The following is a 22883-nucleotide window of genomic DNA, read 5'->3' on the forward strand; positions in this document are numbered from 1 at the left end:
GAGAAGCCCCTCCAACACCCAAGCAGCAGGTGCTCGGAGTGCTTGTTATCTCCCGCCTCAGGCCAATTACAGACGTGACGAGCGACCCGCGTCTTGGCAAAAGGCGCGCCTGAGGTGGAAGCCCCAGCCTCGGAAAACCATCTTCATCGTACTATTTGCTTAAAAGGCGGTTTCGCTGCTGCCTTCGGCTGCCAGCCCCTTTCAGCTGCCTGAGGTGAAGGCGGCCGACAGCCTCGCTCCTTGCCCAAAGGAGAGGGCGAAACCCGAAACGGTGCTTTTGGGCCGTTCAGTTTTATTATTTTCTACGTGTTGGGGGGGGGGAGGTTCCCCCGCTTCCCGTGCGCGTGGGACCCGCGTCTCAGCATTCCCACGTGCAGCGGTGTGTTCCTCGGGGCGAGCTCCGCCCAGCCGCTCCTTGAAAAGCGGGTCGCGCGCTCAGGGCGCCGGTGGGCGGGGCTCCGGGCTGCCCTTTTACGCGCCTGCGCGCGACGTTGCTGGACGCCCTTTCCTTTTAGACCGAGCTGGTTGTGCTTGCGGCGGCGCCGCGCGAGAGGGCCTGCCTGGGAAAGGTGATGCGCCGGGGGAAGCGGGAGCGTGGCCGCGGGGGAGGCCGCCGGGAGAAGGGCTTTTCTCGGGAGGAGGAGGGGCGCTCGGGGGGGGGGGTCTCGCGTGCGGCAGCCCCAGAGGGCGCGGGCGCGTGCTCCGCCTGGCTGTGGTCCAGGTCCATGCAAATGCCGCATGGTGTCTGCACCCTTTGCAAGGCGCGGAGGTGGCGGCGGCTTCGCATAGCCTTGCGCCCCAGGCACGCTCGTTCCCTCTCCTCCCATTCATTTGCCTACAGAGCTCGCTGGCGGGCGGGGAAAGAAAAAAAAAGGTTGTGCGCGAGGCTTTGCATTATGCAACGGGAGAGGCTGGCTCTGGGAACTTGGGGGTGGGCGCTATCCCGTTTGCATTGCGGCCCTAAAAGGGCTCTTCGCTTAAAAAGGGCCCTTCGCCCTTGCAAGTCCCTTTCCCCCCTTTTTCCCTTTGTTAAAAGTCTCTGCGCATTTCTTGCGCCGCGGTCGATCTCCTTGTAAGCTTGCCTACGTGACATTGCTCGGCTTTGACCTTTTCTTGAGGCCGACCAGGGCTTGAGGCGTCCCTTCTCCGCATAATGTGGGGTGGGGTGAAGTAAGGGCGGGCGGGCGCGGAAGATCTCCAGGCTAATGGGTTGTTTGAGGCGGGGGGGGGGATGCAATTTGTGGCCTTTGTGCTTTGTAGAGCAGAGCTGAAATCGTGCTTCTGGACAGGAGGAGGACCTACTACTGGGGAATAGGAAAGGCGCTACAGAAATCTTGGGGGGGGGGGATGTTTTACCGTTTACCAGCCGGAAATATCCGGGGAGAACGTGGGGCATGTATGCGCTGCTTTTTGTATAGTTGCAGGATCCTGTTGTTAGGGATAGGGGCCCTTAGGTGAACCTCCATGGGTTTTGACTGGGGAGGGGAGCTCTACATGTGCTTGGAGCGCATGGCTCCGTATCTCCTGACCTTGAAGGGATAACTGGGGGCCCAGCATGCTGGGAAAGGAAGGGGTGAGGCAACAAGCCTGCCCATTGGCTGCTACTCCTTCTCCCTCTTGGTTTCTGCCCCAGCTTGCTTATATAAAGAATAACGATGGGTTATTACAGGAGGCTCCTTTTTCTTGATATTTCTGGGCCCAGGGCCTTTTACTCATCTTCGTTTAAATTCTTTGTTCTGCCCACTCATGTGCTTGTCTGCTGGTGCAGTATGACTTGCTGCTTTTCCATTAATTTTCCTCTTCCTGCCCAGTGCAGAGTTGTTGAGGAAAGTTGCCTTGTTAGGCATAGTGCCAAATACAGAGGGAAACCCTTGGTTTATTTAGTTTACATTGACCAGCCATGGCTCTCCAGGATTTGGGACAGGAGAGTCCCCCAAATCTGATTGAACCTGGAACCTTCTGCATGCAGAGCAGAAGCTCTACCAGCAAGCTTTATTTTGAGAACACTTTAAATGTATAGTGTGTATGCAGCCCGAGTTAAAAGGAGCTTCAGAAACAAATCTTGCTAGAAGAGCTTCTGTAGAGGCTTGTGTCACCACCCTAAAGTACATCCTTAGGACATGGTTTGTGTTGCTGTGCAAATGTGGCGGACCCTTGCATCACAGGTTAATTGTGCAGTCAGACCGGTTTAAGAATAGAGGAGATGGAAGGGAAGTAGTTGCAATAGTTGAGTGCCTTTAAATGAATTCTACCGTGAGTTCCCACAGAATCCCACCACACATGTAGGGCAGAGATGTTTGACCGTTCTGATGACTTTGTGGCAAGTGGTTGCTACTGCATGCTAGAACATTATTTAATTCAACAGGACTTCTTTTAAGAAGGCAAGATTAGGATTCTTCTGTTAAACAATTACTTAAATAGTAATGGCAGCGTGATTGAGGTTTTCATGTTTTCCAGGTGTTTTTTTTTACTGCGTATAAATGTGAAGGTGAAGGGAGGTGACACTAACCTTTGATCAGCAGAGTGCTTAGCAGCAGCAGCCATTGAGCAGGGGTGGCAAATTGTTTTAGTGCTGGTAGGATCAGGTATAAAAGGAAGCACTGAGGGGGCAGCCTATAAGGGGTTGATCCTTAGTGTGGGTGGCAGAAGGAGCTCTTATTTGTTTTACTAGCTATAAACCCTGGTTGGGGGACGGGACAACAGCCCAGGAAGGGATGGGTGTTGGGCGGAGCCTCACTGTGAGAGGTGGGTTGGTTTCATATATGCACTCTTAACCACAAAACTCTTACCTCATGGCTTTAATGGGAGTCTGGGGTGAGAGGCTAAACTGAAGGTGATTGGAGCCATCTATTGCCGACAGAGTGCCTTCCTGAGAGGATTACTGAGAGGTGATTTTGAGCACTTTATAGTAAATGATCAAGCAGCTAGGAACTGTCTGCACATTTTAGTCTATATGAAAAAAAATTGTGCACTTCACTAATTTTTATAGCATATGGCATAGTACTGCCATGTGCTGCCTTCTGATTATATTATTGTAAAATAACTGCATTGGAAGTATTTTGCATATCTGTCTCTGGTTTATTATTTGCTTTAGCTAACGGATATCAATTGATATGCTTTAAGTATTTTATAATGAAATGTTATGACCCTGTTATCAAAATGAATTATTTGCATTTTATATCACGTTTTGAAATGAATTAGCATTTAGATAGTTATAGTTACAATATATTGATTTGCATTTTTTTGTACTTGAGATATTTTATGCACTGTAGAAAGAAGCAGGCTAGAAATTGAAATAATAAATACGTATTTTATAAATAAAAATGGGGTGTATAGTCTGGTTGACAGTACAGTTACGCTAAACAGATCAGTGCTTCCCATGGTACATGAAGGTTCATGGTGAGTTGACTTGTTTAGGACAGTTTCAACAAGCAGTTTGTGCCACCTAGTCAGTGGTTTTGCTTTCTGGCACACCTTGGGCTCTTCCATTCGTGGTGCCCTACAGATACGGAAATGAAAACTTAGCCACCAATGGAAAGCCTTGGCAGTGAGCTGGTGACACACCTAGTGCTACTGTAAACATTAGTTTGTGAAGTTATAGGTGGTAAAGTATATCTATTACTTTTCTGCCTTGCCATGAATGAAAATATGTTCTAAGAGTTCTAGAACTCTTGCTTTATTCATTGTGCTGAAGACTCCTTGACTGCTATAGTAGTGCAAGGTATGGTGAAATTAAATCAGGCCAAACTGGCTTGTTTGACTCCTTCATAAACTGTTAGAACAAACTGGTAATTCCAGCACATTGCAACTGCAGTGTTTCTGGCAATCCTAGAACCTACTCAAACAAGCTAAATAAGGCAGTGTGCTGAAACAGTTTGTGAATGAAATACTGTAGAACTTTATTACTTTACGTTGAGAGTAGTTCCAGATTCTTTCTAGCTCAACTTCCTGTGACAGAATATTAAGACAGTAGAGCACAAGTGCAATTAAAATATTAATTATGTGGCCCTCCACATGTTGGACTCAACAGCCCCAGCCAGCCTGGGCAGTTGTCAGGGATAATGGGAGTCGCTGTCCAACAATATCCAGAGGACTACAGGTTCTTCATCACTACTTTAGGTAGATGCTTGGAATGTGGATGTGTAATAACTTAAAAGTTTAGCCTGAGGTTTGCCACTTCTGTAAGCTGTTTCTGGTTTGGTGCTTAATGGAGCTGTGTGCTTGTTGATCCACTTCAGTAGCTGCAAGCATTTAACACCTACCTAACGGGGCCACCGGGGTAAAAGGTATTCTGTGTACCCTAGTATTCCTGAAGCCGGAGTTTGAAAGGGACATATCAGTTGCCTCCTTCTGTGGAAGACTCATTGCTTTCTACAGAAAGGTGGAGTTCATTTGCTTGCTATCTAAGTGCATAGCAGCTTACCCAGTTTTCCTCGAAGTGGTTATCTTCTCTGGCCAGGCTATGGGATCATTTGCTGATGTGTAATAGCCAGAGATAGACTGTGGCTAAGCTTGACTCCTGAGCTTCATGTAACTCCAAACACAGTATATATGTATGCTTGGCACATTTTCACAACTGAGAGACTGGCCATTCTGCCATGCATCAGTGCTGAAGGTGCACGTGAACTCATATTTCTATTAGTTCAAACAAGTAAAATAGCTGCTGCCGAAATCTTACACCTTATATATTTTGCCAAGAAAAGAAGCTGCTTGAAAACACTATTCAGAACTGGTGCTGGCATTTAGAACTTTAGCATCTACCTAAATATAAAATGTCAAGATCTGAGGAAGCTTGGAAAGTCTGTGTTCAGGGACTGATTGAAGATCAAATCTTGTTGGGAGGACTGGAGGTAATAAACTAATCTGAGCCACTTGATCCAACTGAATGAAGAGCTTGGCCTGATAAGGATAAATCTGGGTGTAGGTTTGAGTCTTTTTACAGGTAATAGAGCTTCAGTTTAGTTTTATGTGCATGCTGCCTTTCTGCAGTGGACCATCCAGGAAGTATTTCACAATAGGCATCAAAATACAGCTTTGAAACATCCCATGTCGCTAACCCAGAAATAGTACCTCGGGTTAAGAACTTTGCTTCAGGATGAGAACAGAAATCACACGGCGGCAGTGGGAGGCCCCATTAGCTAAAGTGGTGTCTCAGGTTAAGAACAGGCCTCCAGAACGAATTAAGTTCTTAACCCCGAGGTACCACTGTATTACAATTATTTATACCGTTCCACTCATTATACAGTCCTTTCAAAGCAGATTACAGGAGTCATTCAAATACATTTAGTGGTTTTTAAAAAGGCTTTCCTACAGGATAGTTGGTGGTAGTGGTAAGAAAGAGGAAGTCCAGCTGGATAGGTTCTTGAGATTGCTTACTAACCAATTCACACTTCATATGTAGCAATCAGCAAGCCAGATAAACAATAATTTATTTGTATGCCGCCCATCTGACTGTGTTGCCCTAGCCACTCTGGGCAGCTCCCAACAAAAAATAGTAAAAACTCAAGACATGACATACTAAAAAGGAAAAACCTCTCACCTCAACCATGACTACAGCTGCAGTTATTGCCGACCAAGAAAATTGGCATGCAAAAGCATAGCAGTGGCATGCGGGATAAAGTAGCTGTGTTTTGCTGAACGCCAGCAAAAGATTACTAGTTAGGGCTTCTGTGAAGATTTTTCATCCTTAAGCTCCCCTTTCCACCCCTAAAATAACTCGGTGAAATATGCACATAGACTTCATGCCAAGCTTACATAGGAACTCTAAACAACAGTTTCTAAATGTAGATGTGTTAAAGGTCATCTACTCTGTATGTGACAGGTGAAGCCTGTCACAAAGAAAGTCCTTGAAAGTAGCGGGCATGGCTGCAGAACTGAGCTTCTCAGGACAAAATTTCCATCCTGCCATGTGAATTATACTTGTTATAAATACATATGTATATATTATTAATTTTCCAAAAACAATACATATTCAAACATAAAGAAAAGAGTTGACTTCCCCTTAGTCCCATCCCTGGTTCCGTTGTTTATCATCATACTGCATGTCCATTTTTAAATTAAAAAGTGATTGAAATTAATTGTCCATTCATTAAAAGGGACACGGGTGGCGCTGTGGTCTAAACCACAGCCTCTTGGACTTGCCGATCAGAAGGTCAGCGGTTTGAATCCCCACAATGGGGTAAGCTCCCATTGCTCGGTCCCAGCTTCTGCCAACCTAGCAATTCGAAAGCACGCCAAAAAGTGCAAGTAGAGAAATAGGCACCAATCTGGCGGGAAGGTAAATGGTGTTTCTGTGCGCTGCTCTGGTTCTGCCAGAAGTGGCTTAGTCATGCTGGCCACATGACCCGGAAAAATGGACAAACGCCGGCTTCCTCGGCCTGTAAATCGAGATGAGCACCGCAATCCCAGAGTCGTCCGCGACTGGACTTAACTGTCAGGGGTCCTTTTAATGTCCTTACCAGTACTTGAATTAGACTAGTAATTAATTCCTGAGTTGCATCTTGTTTACAAAAGGTGCAGATTTTAAGTTCAGATGGCACTGTTGCATGGCTTCAATAGTTGCCTGGTGTCCTGTGGCATCTCTGGTAATGGGTACTAGCTAGGGCCACTGCTTGTGGCAGCTGCCAGAGTGTCCTCTTTCTGCAGGAAGAGCATCATTGACAATGGGTAACAGGTGGCAAGTGAACCAGGTAGCCATGTTGGAAAGCTACTTACTCGCTAGACAAAAGGGGTTTTTGTTTTTTGAGCTGCTTCACAAGATGATTTTCCCTATGGGCTTGCTTCGCAAGACGGAAACGTCTTGCAAGTTTGTTTCCTTTTTCTTAACACCATTAATACAGTTGCGACTTGACTTCGAGGAGCAACTCATAGAACGCGGTGTGGTAGCCTTTTTTGAGGTTTTTAAAGACTTTGGTGATTTTTGAAGCTTTTCCAAAACTTTCCCGACACTGTGCTTCGCAAGACAAAAAAAATCGCAAGACGACAAAACTTGCGGAACGAATTAATTTCGTCTTGCGAGGCACCACTGTACTAGCTGGTGTTTATGAATGCCATTTCCTAATACTATGTGGCTCAATAAAGATAGAATGGAGTACAGTGCACCTGTATATCAAAGTGTTGCAGATAACCTGTCCATGTGGTTGTAGAGGCCTCTAGTGGTGACTGCAGCTTTTAGTTTTGATGGGAAGAGCTCTTGTGCCTTATAGATGTGTCTTTTACTGTCCTAATGAAAACCTTGCTTTGCTAAAATGTCTTCAAACATCTGTGTTTCAGTTAAGTACCTGAAGGAGTGACCAGCTATGGATCATGCTAGGAAAGCAATATTTAACATGGTAAGGATGATCAAACTGCATTATCAGGTTTACTCAGATAATAAAAATTCCCTGGCCAAAACCTTGATGCACCACTTTAGTCCCTGTCTTTACATGTAGCTTGGTCTGCAAAAGCTGTTCCAGCATGCAGAATTGGACCTGAATGGCACTCTTAGAATCATAGAATAGAATCATAGAGTTGGAAGAGACCACAAGGGCCATCGAGTCCAACCCCCTGCCAAGCAGGAAACACCATCAGAGCACTCCAGACATATGGTTGTCAAGCCTCTGCTTAAAGACCTCCAAAGAAGGAGACTCCACCACACTCCTGGGCAGCAAATTCCACTGTCGAACAGCTCTTACTGTCAGGAAGTTCTTCCTCATGTTTAGGTGGAATCTTCTTTCTTGTAGTTGGGATCCATTGCTCCGTGTCCGCTTCTCTGGAGCAGCAGAAAACAACCTTTCTCCCTCCTCTCTGTGACATCCTTTTATATATTTGAACATGGCTATCATATCACCCCTTAACCTCCTCCTCTCCAGGCTAAACATGCCCAGCTTAATTATGGGGATGCTGTTCTGGCCTCCCAGGTGGTGCTAAGCCGTAGTTCCCAGCATTCTTGATGATTGGCCATGCAGGCTGGAGATAATGGGGACAGGGGGGCCACTGGCTATCTACCCCACTTTGTCACAGAGAACTGTAGGTAGCCAGTTGTTCAGTGGAAACAAGTATTTGTGCCTCTACATGCCTGAAGTAGCTCCTCAACTGCTGAGCTTAAATCTAAGCCCTCCCATGTAGTTTGGTCCTTAGCCCTAGAGACGCATGGGCTAATTATGACCACAGTTATGAATGAGCAGGGTCATGTCTATGTAAATGCCTTGGACTGATTATGTCATGTTCGTTAATCTCATAAGCCCAGATAGGTTTATGTTCTGCAGCATCTAACTTGAGAACCGAAAATACTGCATGCTGTCCTACCCCCCAATTTTATTTTTAAGCCAAGTATGTGATGTCTTTCTTTGGATGTCATGTTGTTTTATATATTTCTGCCTCCTTTCCTTGATTCAGTCAAGATATACAGTAGGGAAAGAACAGCCAGACTTACTTTTCCTATTCATATGTACCAGATTTTATTCCAATCTGATATTCAATTATTACAAATAATTTGCAGCAAGGCTATTATATTAGCAGACTGCAGCAAAAGCAATCTTGAAAGATCAGCAAAATGGCATAATTTTTTGTGAACGACATTCCTTTTCATCAGATGAAGTCAACCACAGCCTGCAAACTCTTAGGCCATAATAAATGTGTTAGATTTTAAAGTGCCATAAAGCTGTTTTACACTCTGAAGTTCTAATGGGGTGAGTGGAATTAAAGGCCTCTCTTGGTGTTATCAGTACCAACAAATAAGCTTGACTTTTTGGTGTCTTTAACATTAGCACTCTTCATTCATCTCTGATGAATTCTTTTTTCTATCTAGATTGGAGGAGAGCCCCTCTCATACACCCGCTTCAGTCTGTCTCGACAGCCAGATGGAGACAACAGTCATGTGGAAATGAAGCTGTCTGCTGAAGATGAGGAAGGTATTGAAAATGGAGGAATTGACCATCTTCACACCCGACCAATAAAACCAAGGAACAACAATCGACACCTCTGCTGTGTACTTACTGGGGCAGCTCTCCTTTTCCTTATAGGTAAGATGAATAGGTGAGAAGTATAGAGCAATCTGTGTTGTTGTCCTTTCTGTATCTTCCAAGGCACACTGAATAATGCATTCCCTCCGGTAGGCACAATTCAGCAGTGTTTCCTAGAAATAAACTTGGTGTATTAAAAGTTAAAATGGTGCCACGTGGGTATTAGATCTTCTAGGGAGGATTTACTTATGGACCTATACAGGAGTATCTGCATTACAGGAAAATAAAGAAAAAATGATGCAGAAATGGTATCAAACCACAGGAATAGTCATATACTTTAAAAAACCCACCCTGATCTCTGCTGGAATTGAAAAAAAAGTAAAGAGGGGGATTTTGTCCATTGGTGGTGCTCCTGTGAACATTCTAGAAGTTCCTCTGAATTTTGAATTTCTTGGGTTTGCATATGTAAAGCCAGCATCTATTCATCAACTATTTCAGTTTTACAAAGTCTGGAATACTATACAGTGGTACCTTGGTTTTCAAACTTAATCTGTTCCAGAAGTCCATTCGAAAAGCAAGGTGCGGTTTCCCACAGAAAGTCATGCAAAATGGATTAATCCATTCCAGACTTTTAAAAACCACCCCTAAAACAGCAATTTAACATGAATTTTTCTATTTAACAAGACCAGTGATCCATAAAATGAAAGCAAACAATGTACTGCAGTCACACAATCAGTCAGTCAGTAGCTGAACTGGGTTCCACACAATCACACACAAAAAAGAGCCACAAAAAAGGCAAAATAAATAGCAAAAACAGACAGACCCCAGCATAACACTCAAACGGAAGTGTGGCACTCAAATTCTCAGCATAACACTCAAAATGGAGCACGTTTGGTTTCTGAAAAGTTCGCAAACTGGAACACTTCCGGGTTTGCAGTGTTTGGGTTCCAAGTTGTTTGAGTACCAAGGTGTTTGAAAACCAAGTTACCACTGTATTTGTGTATAGCATATTGCATTTTATTTTGTACAGTGGTACCTTGGGTTACAGACACTTCAGGTTACAGACTCTTCTAACCCAGAAATAATACCTCGGGTTAAGAACTTTGCTTCAGGATGAGAACAGAAATTGTGGTGCGGCGGCAGCAGGAGGCCCCATTAGCTAAAGTTGTACCTCAGGTTAATAACAGTTTCAGGTTAAGAACGGACCTCCGGAACGAATTAACCCGAGGTACCACTGTATTGGTTTTTGATTTGTAAACCACCTTGAGGTTTGTTTGTTTTTAAGAAAGGTGGTATATAAACTAAGTTCAATGAATAAATCTACACAAACAGGATTCCTGATTGGCTATCTGAGTTTCCGTGGAAGGATACAGGCAATGAAAAGTGAAGATGGTGTTGAAGCATGTCATGGCTATCAATGCTCAACCGAGCCTGAAGATGACACACCGGAACCGGAACCTGTGTTATACTGGAGTGACCTTAAAAGCAAGTTGTCGTCCAGGCTGCGCTCTGCAAGTTTCAGAGATAAATTTGGGTAAGCTTTTTTAGAAACCTTCTCAAAAATCCTTTCTAAAAGAGCATTTCAGTAGACTCAAAATAATGGCTGGCTGCAATGCTTGGCTTCTGGAAACATAACTTAACTGGAATACCTCGTGTGTTCAGGTTCGGTCAGAAAGATGCTGGCAGTCCAGGAGATGAGAACCTAGCCAATATCATTCATCAAGAGTTTGAGAAATTCAAGTTGGATAAAGTCTGGGATGATGAGCACTACGTCAGGCTGCAGACCCCAGGGTATGTGCTTCTTCAGTTCTTCATATCAGAGCTCCTCTGGTCGGTCTCAAACATTAGAGCTGATTCTATATGAAGCTGTCAACAAGGTGTCTGCAGTGTAACTTGGTTGGCAGATCTTCTGAGAATTAACCCAATGTGGAAAGCCAAAATACAGGAAGTGAATATTCACATATTAGAAAAGAACAGGCTTCCTGTCTAGTAAGGTCCAGGTTCAAATTGATCTTAAGGCTGTGATTTCTGCTGTTGTCCTCCTGGTCCTAGGGTAGTGGTCACAGGGTTAGCTGTAACCAGTAAAAACTAGCACAGGCTTGCATTTCAAAGCTCCCCAAAGAGTGATAGTTAGATGGTCCAGGATATGTGCAGCCCTTAGTTGTGTTACTGGGACTAAAAACATTTTAAAATTCTGTGTTAACGCTCTGATTGACTGCTGCTGTTATTCTTCTTTCTTAGATCTCCGAATGTAGTTTCCCTGGAACAGCCAAGTGAAACTTTCGAGCCTCCTCAAACTTATGTAGCATACAGTGAAAGTACAGAGGTTTCTGTAAGTTGGCTTGGCTTGTTAGGTACCTGAAGTTCTGCTTTCAACATAGTGGCATGCTAGTTTGTACATTAAGTAAAACTTGCTTTGGCCAGTAAGCTGGTTTGCAATGGTTTAAACCAGGCACCCCCAACCTTCGGCCCGCCAGATGTTTTGGACTACCATTCCCATCATCCCTGACCACTGGTCCTGTTACCTAGGGATCATGGGAGTTGTAGGCCAAAACATCTGGAGGGCCGCAGGTTGGGGATGCCTGGTCCATACCCATGGCTCCCAATGTGGGGCACATGCCCTACAGGGGGGTAGTTTGATTTTTAAGAAAGGCAATTCGAGAATGAGTTATTTACAGTTAATGGCCTTTTAGGCTTCCTCCACGTGAACCTTTCACTTTTTGAATAATAAGAATTATATGTTGGGTGGGGGGCATCAGGATTTTAGAGATGCTTGGGTGGGGCATGGCCAAAAAAGCAGTTTGGGAAACACTGGTCTAGACTTAACTCGGTGTGTTACCTGAAAACAAAACTTCATCTTTAATGTCGCCTATATAAGTCAATGGGCATGTGTAGCATGTAGAACACTAGTCCTAACTCATGTCAAGAAGTGGATACAATCAAGCAAGGTCTCCAGGCCTTAAGAAATATTCCAAGCACACTGTTACTCTTTCTGTTGGGCCAGGGGTTGGCCCTTATGCTCTGCTTAGACAATTGGTTGGCTATATTTTCTCAGTCATGCTGCCTGAGATGCTTTAAGATCTCTGGGGATGAAACAGGAACCGTTCTTCATCGTAGCTCAGGAAGGTGTCTCTAATGTGAAATCTTGTGGTCTGGTTGAAAGGAGGTGCAGCAAGTTTAGTTTGCCTCTTAATTGCTCTTTTATAGGGAAAACCTGTTTATGCCAACTATGGGCGCAATGAAGACTTCTATCAACTGCTGCAGAAAAATGTCAACTTAACTGGAACAGTGATCCTTGTGAGAGCTGGAAAAATTGCTTTTTCTGAAAAAGTAAGTTTTCTGCTCTTAAGACAGGGCCAGTAAAGATGCTGCATGATAAAGGAATTTGTAGGGAGCCTGTGGTGGCTCTTCCAGTTCCCTGTTCAACTCCCATCTCTTTTGCACGTGTCACGAATGCTCAGGACTCACAAGCTGGCACTGTCTCCAGAATGGACATGCAACAGACGCCATCCTCTGAGCCAAATTGAACTCTATGATCTACATGGTGCTTCCCAGGTCGTTCTTGTGTTCTGCAAAAAAACCAGTCTGGCTACTGAATAAAAGCATATGTGCCACTATGGCTGTGAATGGACAGAAGCATGGGAAAATGACTACATGGTGGGCTGTAGAGCTTTTACAGATACTGGGCAATGGTCACAGTGGAATGGCTCTACTAATTGACCAGTTCTATTTAATATTTTACTGTTTTCTTTGGCACAAACCTGCTAATAAATATGCTAAATGCCTCCTCCTCCTAGGTGGCAAATGCCAAGAAGATGGGTGCTGTAGGAGTCTTGATATATCCAGATCCAGCTGACTATGCAGAACTTGGAGAGAGATATTCCCAATTTGGACACGTGAGTGGTTTCCTATACCTCCTTGGGTGAATGTGGGTGCCTCTTCTGCAGGCTTCCTAGATGGATTCTGGAGCCTGCCTAGCACAGCAAATGAAAGACAAAGACAAATAGCTTCCTCTTGAGCAAACAGAGGCATAATCCCACTCTTTTAACTTGTGAATGCCCTGAAATAGACCTGTTTGAACTGCTTTTTGGTCTCCATTTTTCATATAATTCTTGGATTTTGCCTTGGCAGGCTCACCTTGGGACAGGAGACCCTTTTACTCCTGGATTTCCGTCTTTCAACCATACTCAGTTTCCCCCAGTTGAATCCTCAGGCCTCCCACGCATTCCAGTACAAACCATTTCAAGCTCTGCTGCAATAAAAATATTCAGGTAAACAAACTCTCCCTTCAAGCTAATGATAGTCAGTACCCTTTCTCAAGAGCTACTGTTACCAGATTTAAGGGTGATATGCCGTTTTTAAAAAACCCAAATCAGAGCAGCCCCCCTCCCCCCAAAAAAACCCTCACTTTCAAAAACAGATGGACGTTTACTGGATTAAAGCTGCTATAATGCCTGGCAAAAATGTGTTTGCCTGGCACCTGAATGATAGCAATGCCACATATTCCCAGCTAGGAATTCCTACAACATAGCAGCATTTGGAGGAGAGGGGCAGCCTCCTTCCTGACAAGTTACTCTTTGCACTCTGCTAGGCAGAAGCTGTAATGCTCTGTAGCTCTGTAGCCCTATAGTCCAAAGCTGCTGACTGTGATGTGAGGAAGTTTTGTGCTTTCTAGGAGCTATCTCTGGTTGCCTCTACTAGTAGAAATAAACAGTGTGTTAGGCCCAGTAAAGCTGCTTGCTGAATTCCTTTTGTGATTTAAATCACCAAGAGTCCAGAATTTGGCTATTAGGACTTTCATTTCAGGAGGACCTTGGTAGGAGGCGCTGCGTGCTTCAAATAACTAGTTTTCCCTCTTTTCAGCGCTATGAATGTGGCAGACTGTCCAGATCCATGGAAAGGAACTCTCCGTGATTACAAGCTTCGGTCAGATTCTCACGGAAGAAGTGTGACGCTGCGGGTGAACAATGAGCTTGTGGAAAAGAAAATCCTAAACATCTTTGGTGTGATCAAAGGCTTTGAGGAGCAAGGTAATTGTAAAAGGATTGGTGTCCCTTAGTTCATTTCTTACCATTTCGTGATTCAGAGCTCCCTCATGGCGTTGGGAGGGATCTTGATGGGCATTTGGCCTACTCTGCCAATGGTCTACAGAGATGCTGTGTGGGCAGCATGCCAGACTGCTTGCCCAGCCTGTGTTCAATAACAGAGCACATTCCAGACTCACAGGATGATGATACCTGTAATGGAAATACTGCAAGATGCTCCATTGAATGCATTATGCCTGTTTGGTAGTGAAATCGGTGGCTAAGAGATACTGAAACGCATCCACACATTGCAGTTTGGTGCTGTTGAGCAGAAGAAGGTTGAGCTGCATAATATACTAGGATAATGGCATAGGCTAGTCCCCAAGTCTTCAGCTGACTTAGTTGCAAGGAGCTGGTGTGCACCATAACACAGTGTGTGTTAAGCATACCCTTAGTTCTCCATCCTGCGATTCTGATAGAGGCTCTTAACGGTTGATCCCTGTCTTGCAGATCGGTATGTAGTCATTGGAGCCCAGCGTGATTCCTGGGGGCCTGGAGTCGTAAAGGCTGGTGTAGGAACCAGCCTGCTTCGGCAGCTTGCCAAAGCACTCTCTGACATGGTGAAACTTGGTAAGGAGATTGGCACTGAGTGTCTACAAAAGGGATTCTTCGGCATGAATCTAGAGCTGGATACAGTAGTTGTCCCCTCTCCTCTTTGCAGATGGGTACAAGCCCCGCCGGAGTATTGTGTTTGCCAGTTGGAGTGCTGGAGCCTTTGGAGCTGTTGGTGCCACAGAATGGCTGGAGGTAAGTTCGGCTCCAATGTATTGGTCAGTTCAGAACAGCCAAATCACGCAAATAGCTAATTGCTGCTGTTCCTTTACTCTCTTCAGGGCTATTCCTCATCTCTCCACATGAAGGCGGTTGCGTATATCAACTTGGATGCAGCAGTTTCAGGTAACTGTCATTAAAGATTGCATGTGATAGAGGGCGTTCCCTGTAAATTTAATACTGTAAATGTGATTTGATGATTAAGTTGGATAATATAAACTGGATAAAGATTTGTCCAAAACAATCTTAAGACGGGTGAGTGTGTTTGCGTTACACATAAAAAAGAAACAATCCTGGTCATTTTCTAGGCTAGACTGGCGCAAAAGACTGAGGGCACTAAACTCTTGGTTTCTTCTGCTCATTGGACTAAAAACGCACTTGGAGGCTAAACTTCCCTTGGAGATCTTTGCCACTTTGATTTACTGAAATTCAGCCACTTGGGGTAGGGGCTGTGGCCTTTAACTGTTCCATAAGAGCCTAAGAAGAGTCTGCTGGATCAGGCCAGTGTCCCATCTAATCCAGCATCCCATGTAGAGAAAATGCAGGTGGAAAAGACATTGGAAGTTGTAAGATGAAAACCTACAAATGCTCCTGCTACAACCTCATTATTATGGGAGCATCATGCAAAAATCCTGTGGGACATGAATCTTGTCCCTTACAGTCACATCAGAATTGCACCCTCCTTACTCCCTTAAGGTATTAGTTGAGAAGCATTTAGTGTCCTTGTTTCTTAGTTTTTTGCAAAAAGGAAAAAACTCTGCTTCCTTGCAGCTGAGGTATGTAGCTAGTGCTTGCAGGTAAACACCACCTCTCCATCCCAAAGGCTGATAATGATGATGTACCTCGTTGAAATTAAAATGGAAGTGAATATGTATAGCCACAGTCCATAGCTGCACTGCAGATCATCAGTCCATCTCAGTAGGCCTTGAACTAATACTTTTAAATTGTACCCCACAGGCTCGAAGGACTTCAGGTTCTCTGCCAGCCCAATGTTGAAAAGGTTGTTGGAAGACGCAGTCACAGGGGTGAGTATCGTCTCTTGAAAGTTCCAGGCAGGGACCTGGAGAAGCTGAACCATAAACTTGGTGCTGGGGCCATGTTCTGTTCCCCCGCACAGAGGGTCTTCATCAAAAGCTCAAGAAACACTCCACAGCCATATGTATGAGTCTTGCTACCTCAAGCTCTTTGATGGCAAAAGGGGCTGGGAATACCTGTTGATAACAAAGCATCCTTCAGAATTTTGCAGAACACTAGAGTCTTTAGATGAAGGGGTGGAAGACTGTACTTTATCTGGAGAAGGTTTTATTGAAATGTGCATCTTTTACTCACTTTTAGATTACTGTGTCGTCAACTGATCTTCGTTCCACTTTGGCCAGAAAAGAGTAAGTATCGTTACAGACGGGTAGCTGCGGTGGGAAATCCTTTTGGTCCTGGTAGTATAACGTAAGGTTACCAGACATCCCCGTTTCCCAGGAACATTCCCCAGATATACAAATCAGTCCCCATACAAAATCCATTGAAGTTGAAAAGTGTCCCCGGATTCATTGAAAAATATCTGGTAACCTTAGTATAATGACCTGTAGTACCTGCTCTTTTCCATCTGCAGCAGATGGGCATCAGTTTTGCTTCTTCTGCCCATCTCCAAGGCTGCCTTGAGATCTGGCATAAAAAAAGATGTCAATTTAAGTCATCAGAACATTGGTCTTAACCTTGCCAGTGCTTTTTCTTGGGTAACAGGGCAGGCATATGACAATAACTTGGTTGTCGAATGCTTTGGTACTTGTACCAAACCTGGTACAAGTGAAACCTGGAAGTGAATGTTCGGGTTTTTGAACTTTTTTTTGGAAGCCAATTGTCCGATTGGGCTTCCACAATTGTTTCCGGTGCGCCTGCGCAATCGGAAGCTGTGCCTTGGGTTTCCGAACATTTTGGAAGTCAAACGGACTTCCAGGACGCATTCTGTTCAAAAACCAGGGTGCAACTGGTTCGGCAGGGCTGGAAAAAAGAAAAAAAAAACAAACCAGGGTGCAACTGTACAAACTTTTGCAACCCAAAAAGCGAGAAATAGGCTCTTACCAAAAGCTAGAAATGCGCTCTCAGCAAAAGCTGAACTGTGTGCCATGTGTACCTTGCAGTGACCTTGGGATTCTGTTTGGCTTTTCTAACCTCTGTTGAAGTATATGACTTCAGTGCTGAGCACAGCAGCTGAAAACTTCTCCTTTTGCAGGGTCCCGTTTCGTATTGATGACGCAGCCTTTCCTTTTCTGTCCTACTCGGGGATACCATCTATTTCATTCCAGTTCAGTGATGTAAGTTGGTTAATGCTGTTCTGCTTTCCTGGCCCAAGCTCATCTGTGCGCTACCTCTTGAAAGTTATCTATTGGCCACAGCAGGGCACAATAACCTACTCTTGGGAGAATTTGGCTGGAGCAGTCAGTTATGCAGAAGGCCCATTCAGATTTTAAAATGTAAGCCAAATCATGGAGGCAAGTTGTAGCCACCTCCTGAATTTGACCCTTCACTGGCTTGCATCCCAGACCTCGTTTGTTGAGAGCCACCCTGAGGAATTAGGAAGAAAAGTAATTGTTAGGTACTTTGTGACACGCCGTTGAACCTAATAAAAATACCCTGCCCCTGCAGCTTTTCTTTTACTTTTGCAGTGGTACTTCAGATTACATACACTTCAGGTTACAGACGCTTCAGGTTACAGACTCCGCTAACCCAGAAATAGTACCTTGGGTTAAGAACTTTGCTTCATGATGAGAACAGAAATAGTGCTCTGGCAGTGCGGCGGCTGCAGGAGGCCCCATTAGCTAAAGTGGTACCTCAGGTTAAGAACTGTTTCAGGTTAAGAACGGACCTCCAGAACAAATTACGTTCTTAACCCGAGGTACCACTGTAATTGACAAGAACCTGCAATTTTCTGTCTTCTGAATGTGGAAGACTTGCTAGGACAATGTGAAGTATTTCAAATGCATGAGAGAAACCATTTGGGAAGTGTGGAGCACCAGGCAAAGAATCTTACTCTGTTTACTTCTTGCAGAATGGGAAAGAGTATCCCTTCCTTGACACCCAATTAGACAATCTGGACAACCTGATAAAGCGTTTCAGCGCCCCCTATGAAGCGGAAAGTACAATCCGCAAAGCAGCTGAAATCGCTGGCCGTATAGCTCTGAGGTTGACGCATGACCACGAACTGTACCTGGACTACGAGAGCTACAATAACAAGCTGCGTGACTTTATAGGGAAGATAATTCCATACCGGAAAGAGATGCAGGTAGTGCAAAATACCAAGAGGTGCTGGGGAAGTGGGGGTTTGTTTCAGGCTTGCAGTGGCGTGCCTGGTCTTGCGGCAGCGCTTGTGGTGTTCACAGTGGTTTCTTGCAATGTAAATGCTTCTGGCACTGGGTAGGGTTAATGGAGACAAATGTCTATAGGGACAGATGTAGTGGATCAGTGGGGACCACCCACAGTAGGTTGTATTGTGTACTTATTTGGGCCCTAACAGGAGAGCTGCTATTCAAGACTCCAGCCTGGATTAAGGCCCTTGTAGTGTTCAGCACAGGAGGGGAGGATTCCTAAAGGAGCATAAGGGAGAAAATTGTTCTTTTACCACCCATTTCAAATATTGCATAAAAGTCTTGCCTACTGTCTTCGCTTGCAGAATATGGGCTTGGGCCAACAGTGGCTGATGGTTGCCCGTGGAGACTTCAACCGAGCTACAAGCACCCTGACACAAGATATCAGAAACACCGACCTCACCAACAAGGCTGCTTGTCGTGCTTTGAATGACAGGATCATGAAAGTGAGTTGTTTCCCTTCCTCCCCAAAGGGGTGAGAATCTTAAGGGAGCCTTTTCTGAGAGATTTTGTAAACCCTGGTGGAGGGAATAGCAGAAGAACCTGATGACCTGTTGGAATCTGATCAGTCCCTGTGCAAATTACAATGACAAGGCTAAGAGCCCAAATCCGTGATAACCATAAGCTAGGAGTAGTCAACTCTGTACATGGTCCCTCTGGTCTAATCAGCTAGTAGTCTAGAATCCATTAATATTGATCATCTTTCTTTATGTTGTAGAATGTAGGTAGAAATATAGATATATAAAAGAACACAAATTGTCACTGCATCTTTCTGTTGCTTTGCCTAAGAAGGTAGATTTCCAGCGGGGGCACTGAGTAATTTCTTTTCTGAAAAGGAGGCGGTAGGCCAAATGTTGGGAACCTCTGTGTTAGTGGATCTGTACATATGCATCTTTACTTCAAAGACCAGAATAACTGTCTAGAGTACGATAGTAAAAAGGTAAAGGGACCCCTGACCATTAGGTCCAGTCGCAGATGACTCTGGGGTTGCAGCGCTCATCTTGCTGTATTGGCCGAGGGAGCTGGCGTACAGCTTCCAGGTCATGTGGCCAGCATGACTAAGCCGCTTCTGGCGAACCAGAGCAGCGCACAGAAACGCTGTTTCCCTTCCCGCCCAAGTGGTACCTATTTATCTACTTGCACTTTGATATGCTTTCGAACTGCTAGGTGGACAGAAGCAGGGACCGAGCAACGGGAGCTCACCCCGTCACGGGGATTCGAACCGCCGACCTTCTGATCAGCAACCCCTAGGCTCTGTGGTTTAGACCACAGCGCCCCCCATCTAGAGACAAACACTTTGAACTGCGTGGGAGAGGAGTTTTTCCCTTACCCAGGGACTCTGGGAAAAGCTGCTCTGCTGGAGGAAGGAAATGTCTGAAGACTCTGCTGGGGCTCCGTATTCTCCTGGTTTCCACAAGTCACCAACAATTCAGAGGGTGTTTGCACTTGTCAGGGTTGCCTAATCCCAGAGCTCTTTTTCACTTGTGTTTTTCTCTCTCTCCTCTTAAGGTGGAGTACAACTTCCTCTCCCCGTACCTCTCTCCAAAAGACACTCCTCTCCGGCACATCTTCTTTGGTTCTGGCTCCCATACTCTCCAGGCGTTGCTGGACCACTTGGGTCTCTTGAAGACAAACAGGAGCGCCTTCAATGAAGATTTGTTCAGGAACCAGCTTGCTCTGGCAACCTGGACGATCCAGAGTGCTGCTAATGCCCTTTCTGGTGACATCTGGAACACAGACAATGAGTTCTGAGAAAGTTGAAAGCTACAATTAATTCTGAAGTACAGCAACAGGGAACCCCTTCCTTTTCAACCAGTAGCACATAACAAACTCCCCTTAGGCCTTCAGAGGATTTTTAGTTGTCCAGGCTGAAACTTGAGCAATTCCAAGCAAGTTAAAATGTCCTGACCCAGAGAACATAGATGTATGTAGATTCACCTTTTAAAATGTGCTGGCCTCTCTAACCCAAAATTTGAGAAGGCTGATCTTGGGCTGAGTAAAGCATTTCTTCCAAGAGAGGCACACAAAGCAACCAGAGCATTGAACTCATAAGAATTGTAAAGGCTCTTGGATTCTTATGAATTCAACCTGACCTCCCAGACTCTTCCAGAGCAAAGTTGTCGTGTGACTTGTGATCCTAAAAGCTCCCACGTCTTTGATCCTATTAGGAAGTATCTCCCCTGGGTACAGAAGCTCTTCCATAGACCCCTTGGCCTCTGGGATACAGCCAACACACCTTGACATAAGATCTGTCTAGCAGGGAATGAAAATGAAACCTTTCGCCTTCCCAATAGGAATTGAGAGAGTCCCAGGTGAAATTCTCCTGTGACTTGCTCCTTTCCGTACTAAGGAAGGCCACGCCAAAGAAATGAAGGCTATAGTACCTTGAGTGGTCCTGTGGTACTATTTAAAAACTAAAACAATAACCGTTCCTCCTACAAGGAGACTGGTTGTACTCAAGCCCTTGCTGTGAGGCCTTTTCAGTAAACGAGAAGCCTCTTGGCCTAGTCTCAACTTGCAGCACTTGTTTGAGAGACTGACTCTGCAGACTTTGGTATCGAGGTATTTATTTATTTATTTATCAGTGGCAGTGTTCACTATAAATGGTATTTGTTTTTTCTACAGAATATAATTATCGGAAGCAGTGACTTCCATAATTATGACAGTTATACTGTCGTTTTTGATAAAGCAGCATCTGCTAGTACAATCCAACCATGATAACTGGAGTTTTTGCCACCAAGCCTTCAGTGTTCTGCAACAGCAGCACCATCCCTTCGGAAGATTATTTGGGATTCCGGAGGGTAGGGACACCGTCTCATCTCTTGGAGCATGCAGTCCAAGCAGGCGAGGGGAAGTCCCGGGAAGTGTTAACTCTTGCTTCTCACTCTCGGAAGATAGAGCGAAAGCTGTGAGACGCACCTTCTGCCTGACCCTTTCAATGAAAAGCTTCCTTTGACTGGGTGCAACCAGTATGTGATGGGGATTTCCTTCAGTAGATCTGGAGCCCCATCCCTTGGGCTTTCTATCAGTCCTCTGACTCCTGGTTGTGTTTAGGCTGATGCAAACCATTGCAGGCTTGTGTTGAGCTGTGCTTGACTCCAACAGCAGCTCTTGTGCAGAACTTCCAGCACTGCGATGTATCATGAGAACTTGGGTCACATTATCGGGAGCAGTGTCTCCCATAATGTTAAAGAACAAGGTAGTTTTTGCCTACCACAGTGTTGTATCGGAGGCAGTGACCTCCATATGTTGCACTAAGGGTGTCTTAATTATCGGGGACAGTGTTTCCCATAATTTTTTTGTAAATGCTCACCATGCAATAACACCTGCAGAGCATGATCGTTAGTATCTAACATGTATATTCAAACATCTGCAACTGTCTGTCTTTGCCTGGTCTCACTTTGTGCTGAGTGCAGTAACTACTTTAGTGGCTCTTGCCGCGCTGTGGGCAAGGCCAGGGTAGTAATTGGCTGCCACAACTAGTTTTATATTGCTGAGAACCTTGGAGACGACTGAGCAGTGGGCTTTTGCTGACTCTTGGTGAAGCCTGACCCTTCTTTCTCTTCTTTTTTGTTCAAATCTACTTCTAAGACTTCAAGAAATGGCTGGATGAATGTATATAAGAGTTGCTTATGGCTATAAAGAAATTTGTGTTAAAATGTGGGTGTCGGTTGGGAATGCTTCAAGAGCTTGAATGGATGATTCTGATCAGTTGCTTGCACTGAAATAACTGAATCTACTGTGATTGTTGCACTTCACTTTTTTTACTTGGCTTCTGGTACAAAAATCTGGTTCATACATCTGTGGGAACATCCCTTTAGATATTCCTCAGCAGAAACAAGTTGTGTATTCTGGCTCTCCAAAGACTCAGGCTGATAAAGATGCTCTCCATACTATTCATAAGTGCTGCTTTTAAGGCTCTTTGCTTAAATGAGCAGCTTCCGCACACTGGGATTTCATGCTTTGTGCTGGAGAAAGCTTGATGAGCTGGGCACAAGGATGGAAAGTCATGTGTTCTTGTAAAATCTCTTCCACGTCATAATTCTGTTTACCCCAGCTTTACCCAACTTGGAAGTGCCTGCAGCTCCAGGGACTCATGGGGATTGTAGTTTTAAAAACAGCTGGAGGGCACGAGCAGGTTGGTTAAAGCTGGTGTAGATAAAGTCAATTACATTTCAAACCTTTTGTGTGAGAGAGTGAAAAAAATCTAGCTTGGTAATTTCCCATGCGTGGTTTTCTTTCCTCCGTTTCATGAGGCCTGTGAATGCCGGGTCATCTAAGTAGTAGCGGTCTTCCCATAGCGCTGCATGCATCTTGGGTGGGTAATAAAGCGTAGACATAGTTACTGGGGGGAAAATTGGACTGAATCTCAAATATATAAGCTATGTGTATCTCTGAAATTTGTGTTTTGTGCTGTTGTGCTATGAGATTATTTAGAGATGGGGGTTGTAATCTTGGTGTTATGGCTGACGAGAACTGCGAGACTTGACTGTCAATAAAGAACAAGGAAGACTTGACTGTGAAGTGGTTTATTAAGCTTCGTTAGTGGACATGCAAGTTCCTAGGAAGATGCTAATTACCAGCCTGTTCTGTGGCCTGCCCAGAAATAAAAAGTGCAGACCACATACCAACTCCATTATGTAAAGGCCAATCGTTGGGCTCATCCTTGCATAGATTCCCCACCTCATAGCAGCTTAGAGAGGTTTTTGCATTGTGTATCCACCTTA

At 44.8% G+C, this 22883-nt stretch overlaps 1 protein-coding gene across 1 annotated transcript; it reads left to right on the top strand.

The window, feature by feature from the left end:
- The first annotated feature begins 436 nt into the window (after positions 1 to 436).
- Positions 437 to 22673, top strand: TFRC (transferrin receptor). Its single transcript, XM_028731898.2, has 19 exons — positions 437 to 569; positions 7273 to 7331; positions 8789 to 9002; positions 10275 to 10476; positions 10605 to 10733; positions 11184 to 11274; positions 12150 to 12272; positions 12740 to 12838; positions 13074 to 13213; positions 13806 to 13972; positions 14477 to 14596; positions 14688 to 14773; positions 14860 to 14923; positions 15755 to 15822; positions 16133 to 16179; positions 17025 to 17106; positions 17841 to 18074; positions 18462 to 18602; positions 19666 to 22673. Exons 2-19 carry the CDS (start codon positions 7299 to 7301, stop codon positions 19906 to 19908), a joined length of 2283 nt encoding a protein of 760 aa, XP_028587731.2. The 5' UTR covers positions 437 to 569; positions 7273 to 7298; the 3' UTR covers positions 19909 to 22673.
- Positions 22674 to 22883: the final 210 nt, after the last annotated feature.

Source organism: Podarcis muralis, chromosome 6 (genome assembly GCF_964188315.1).
Source record: "Podarcis muralis chromosome 6, rPodMur119.hap1.1, whole genome shotgun sequence".
NCBI classification, from domain to species: domain Eukaryota; kingdom Metazoa; phylum Chordata; class Lepidosauria; order Squamata; family Lacertidae; genus Podarcis; species Podarcis muralis.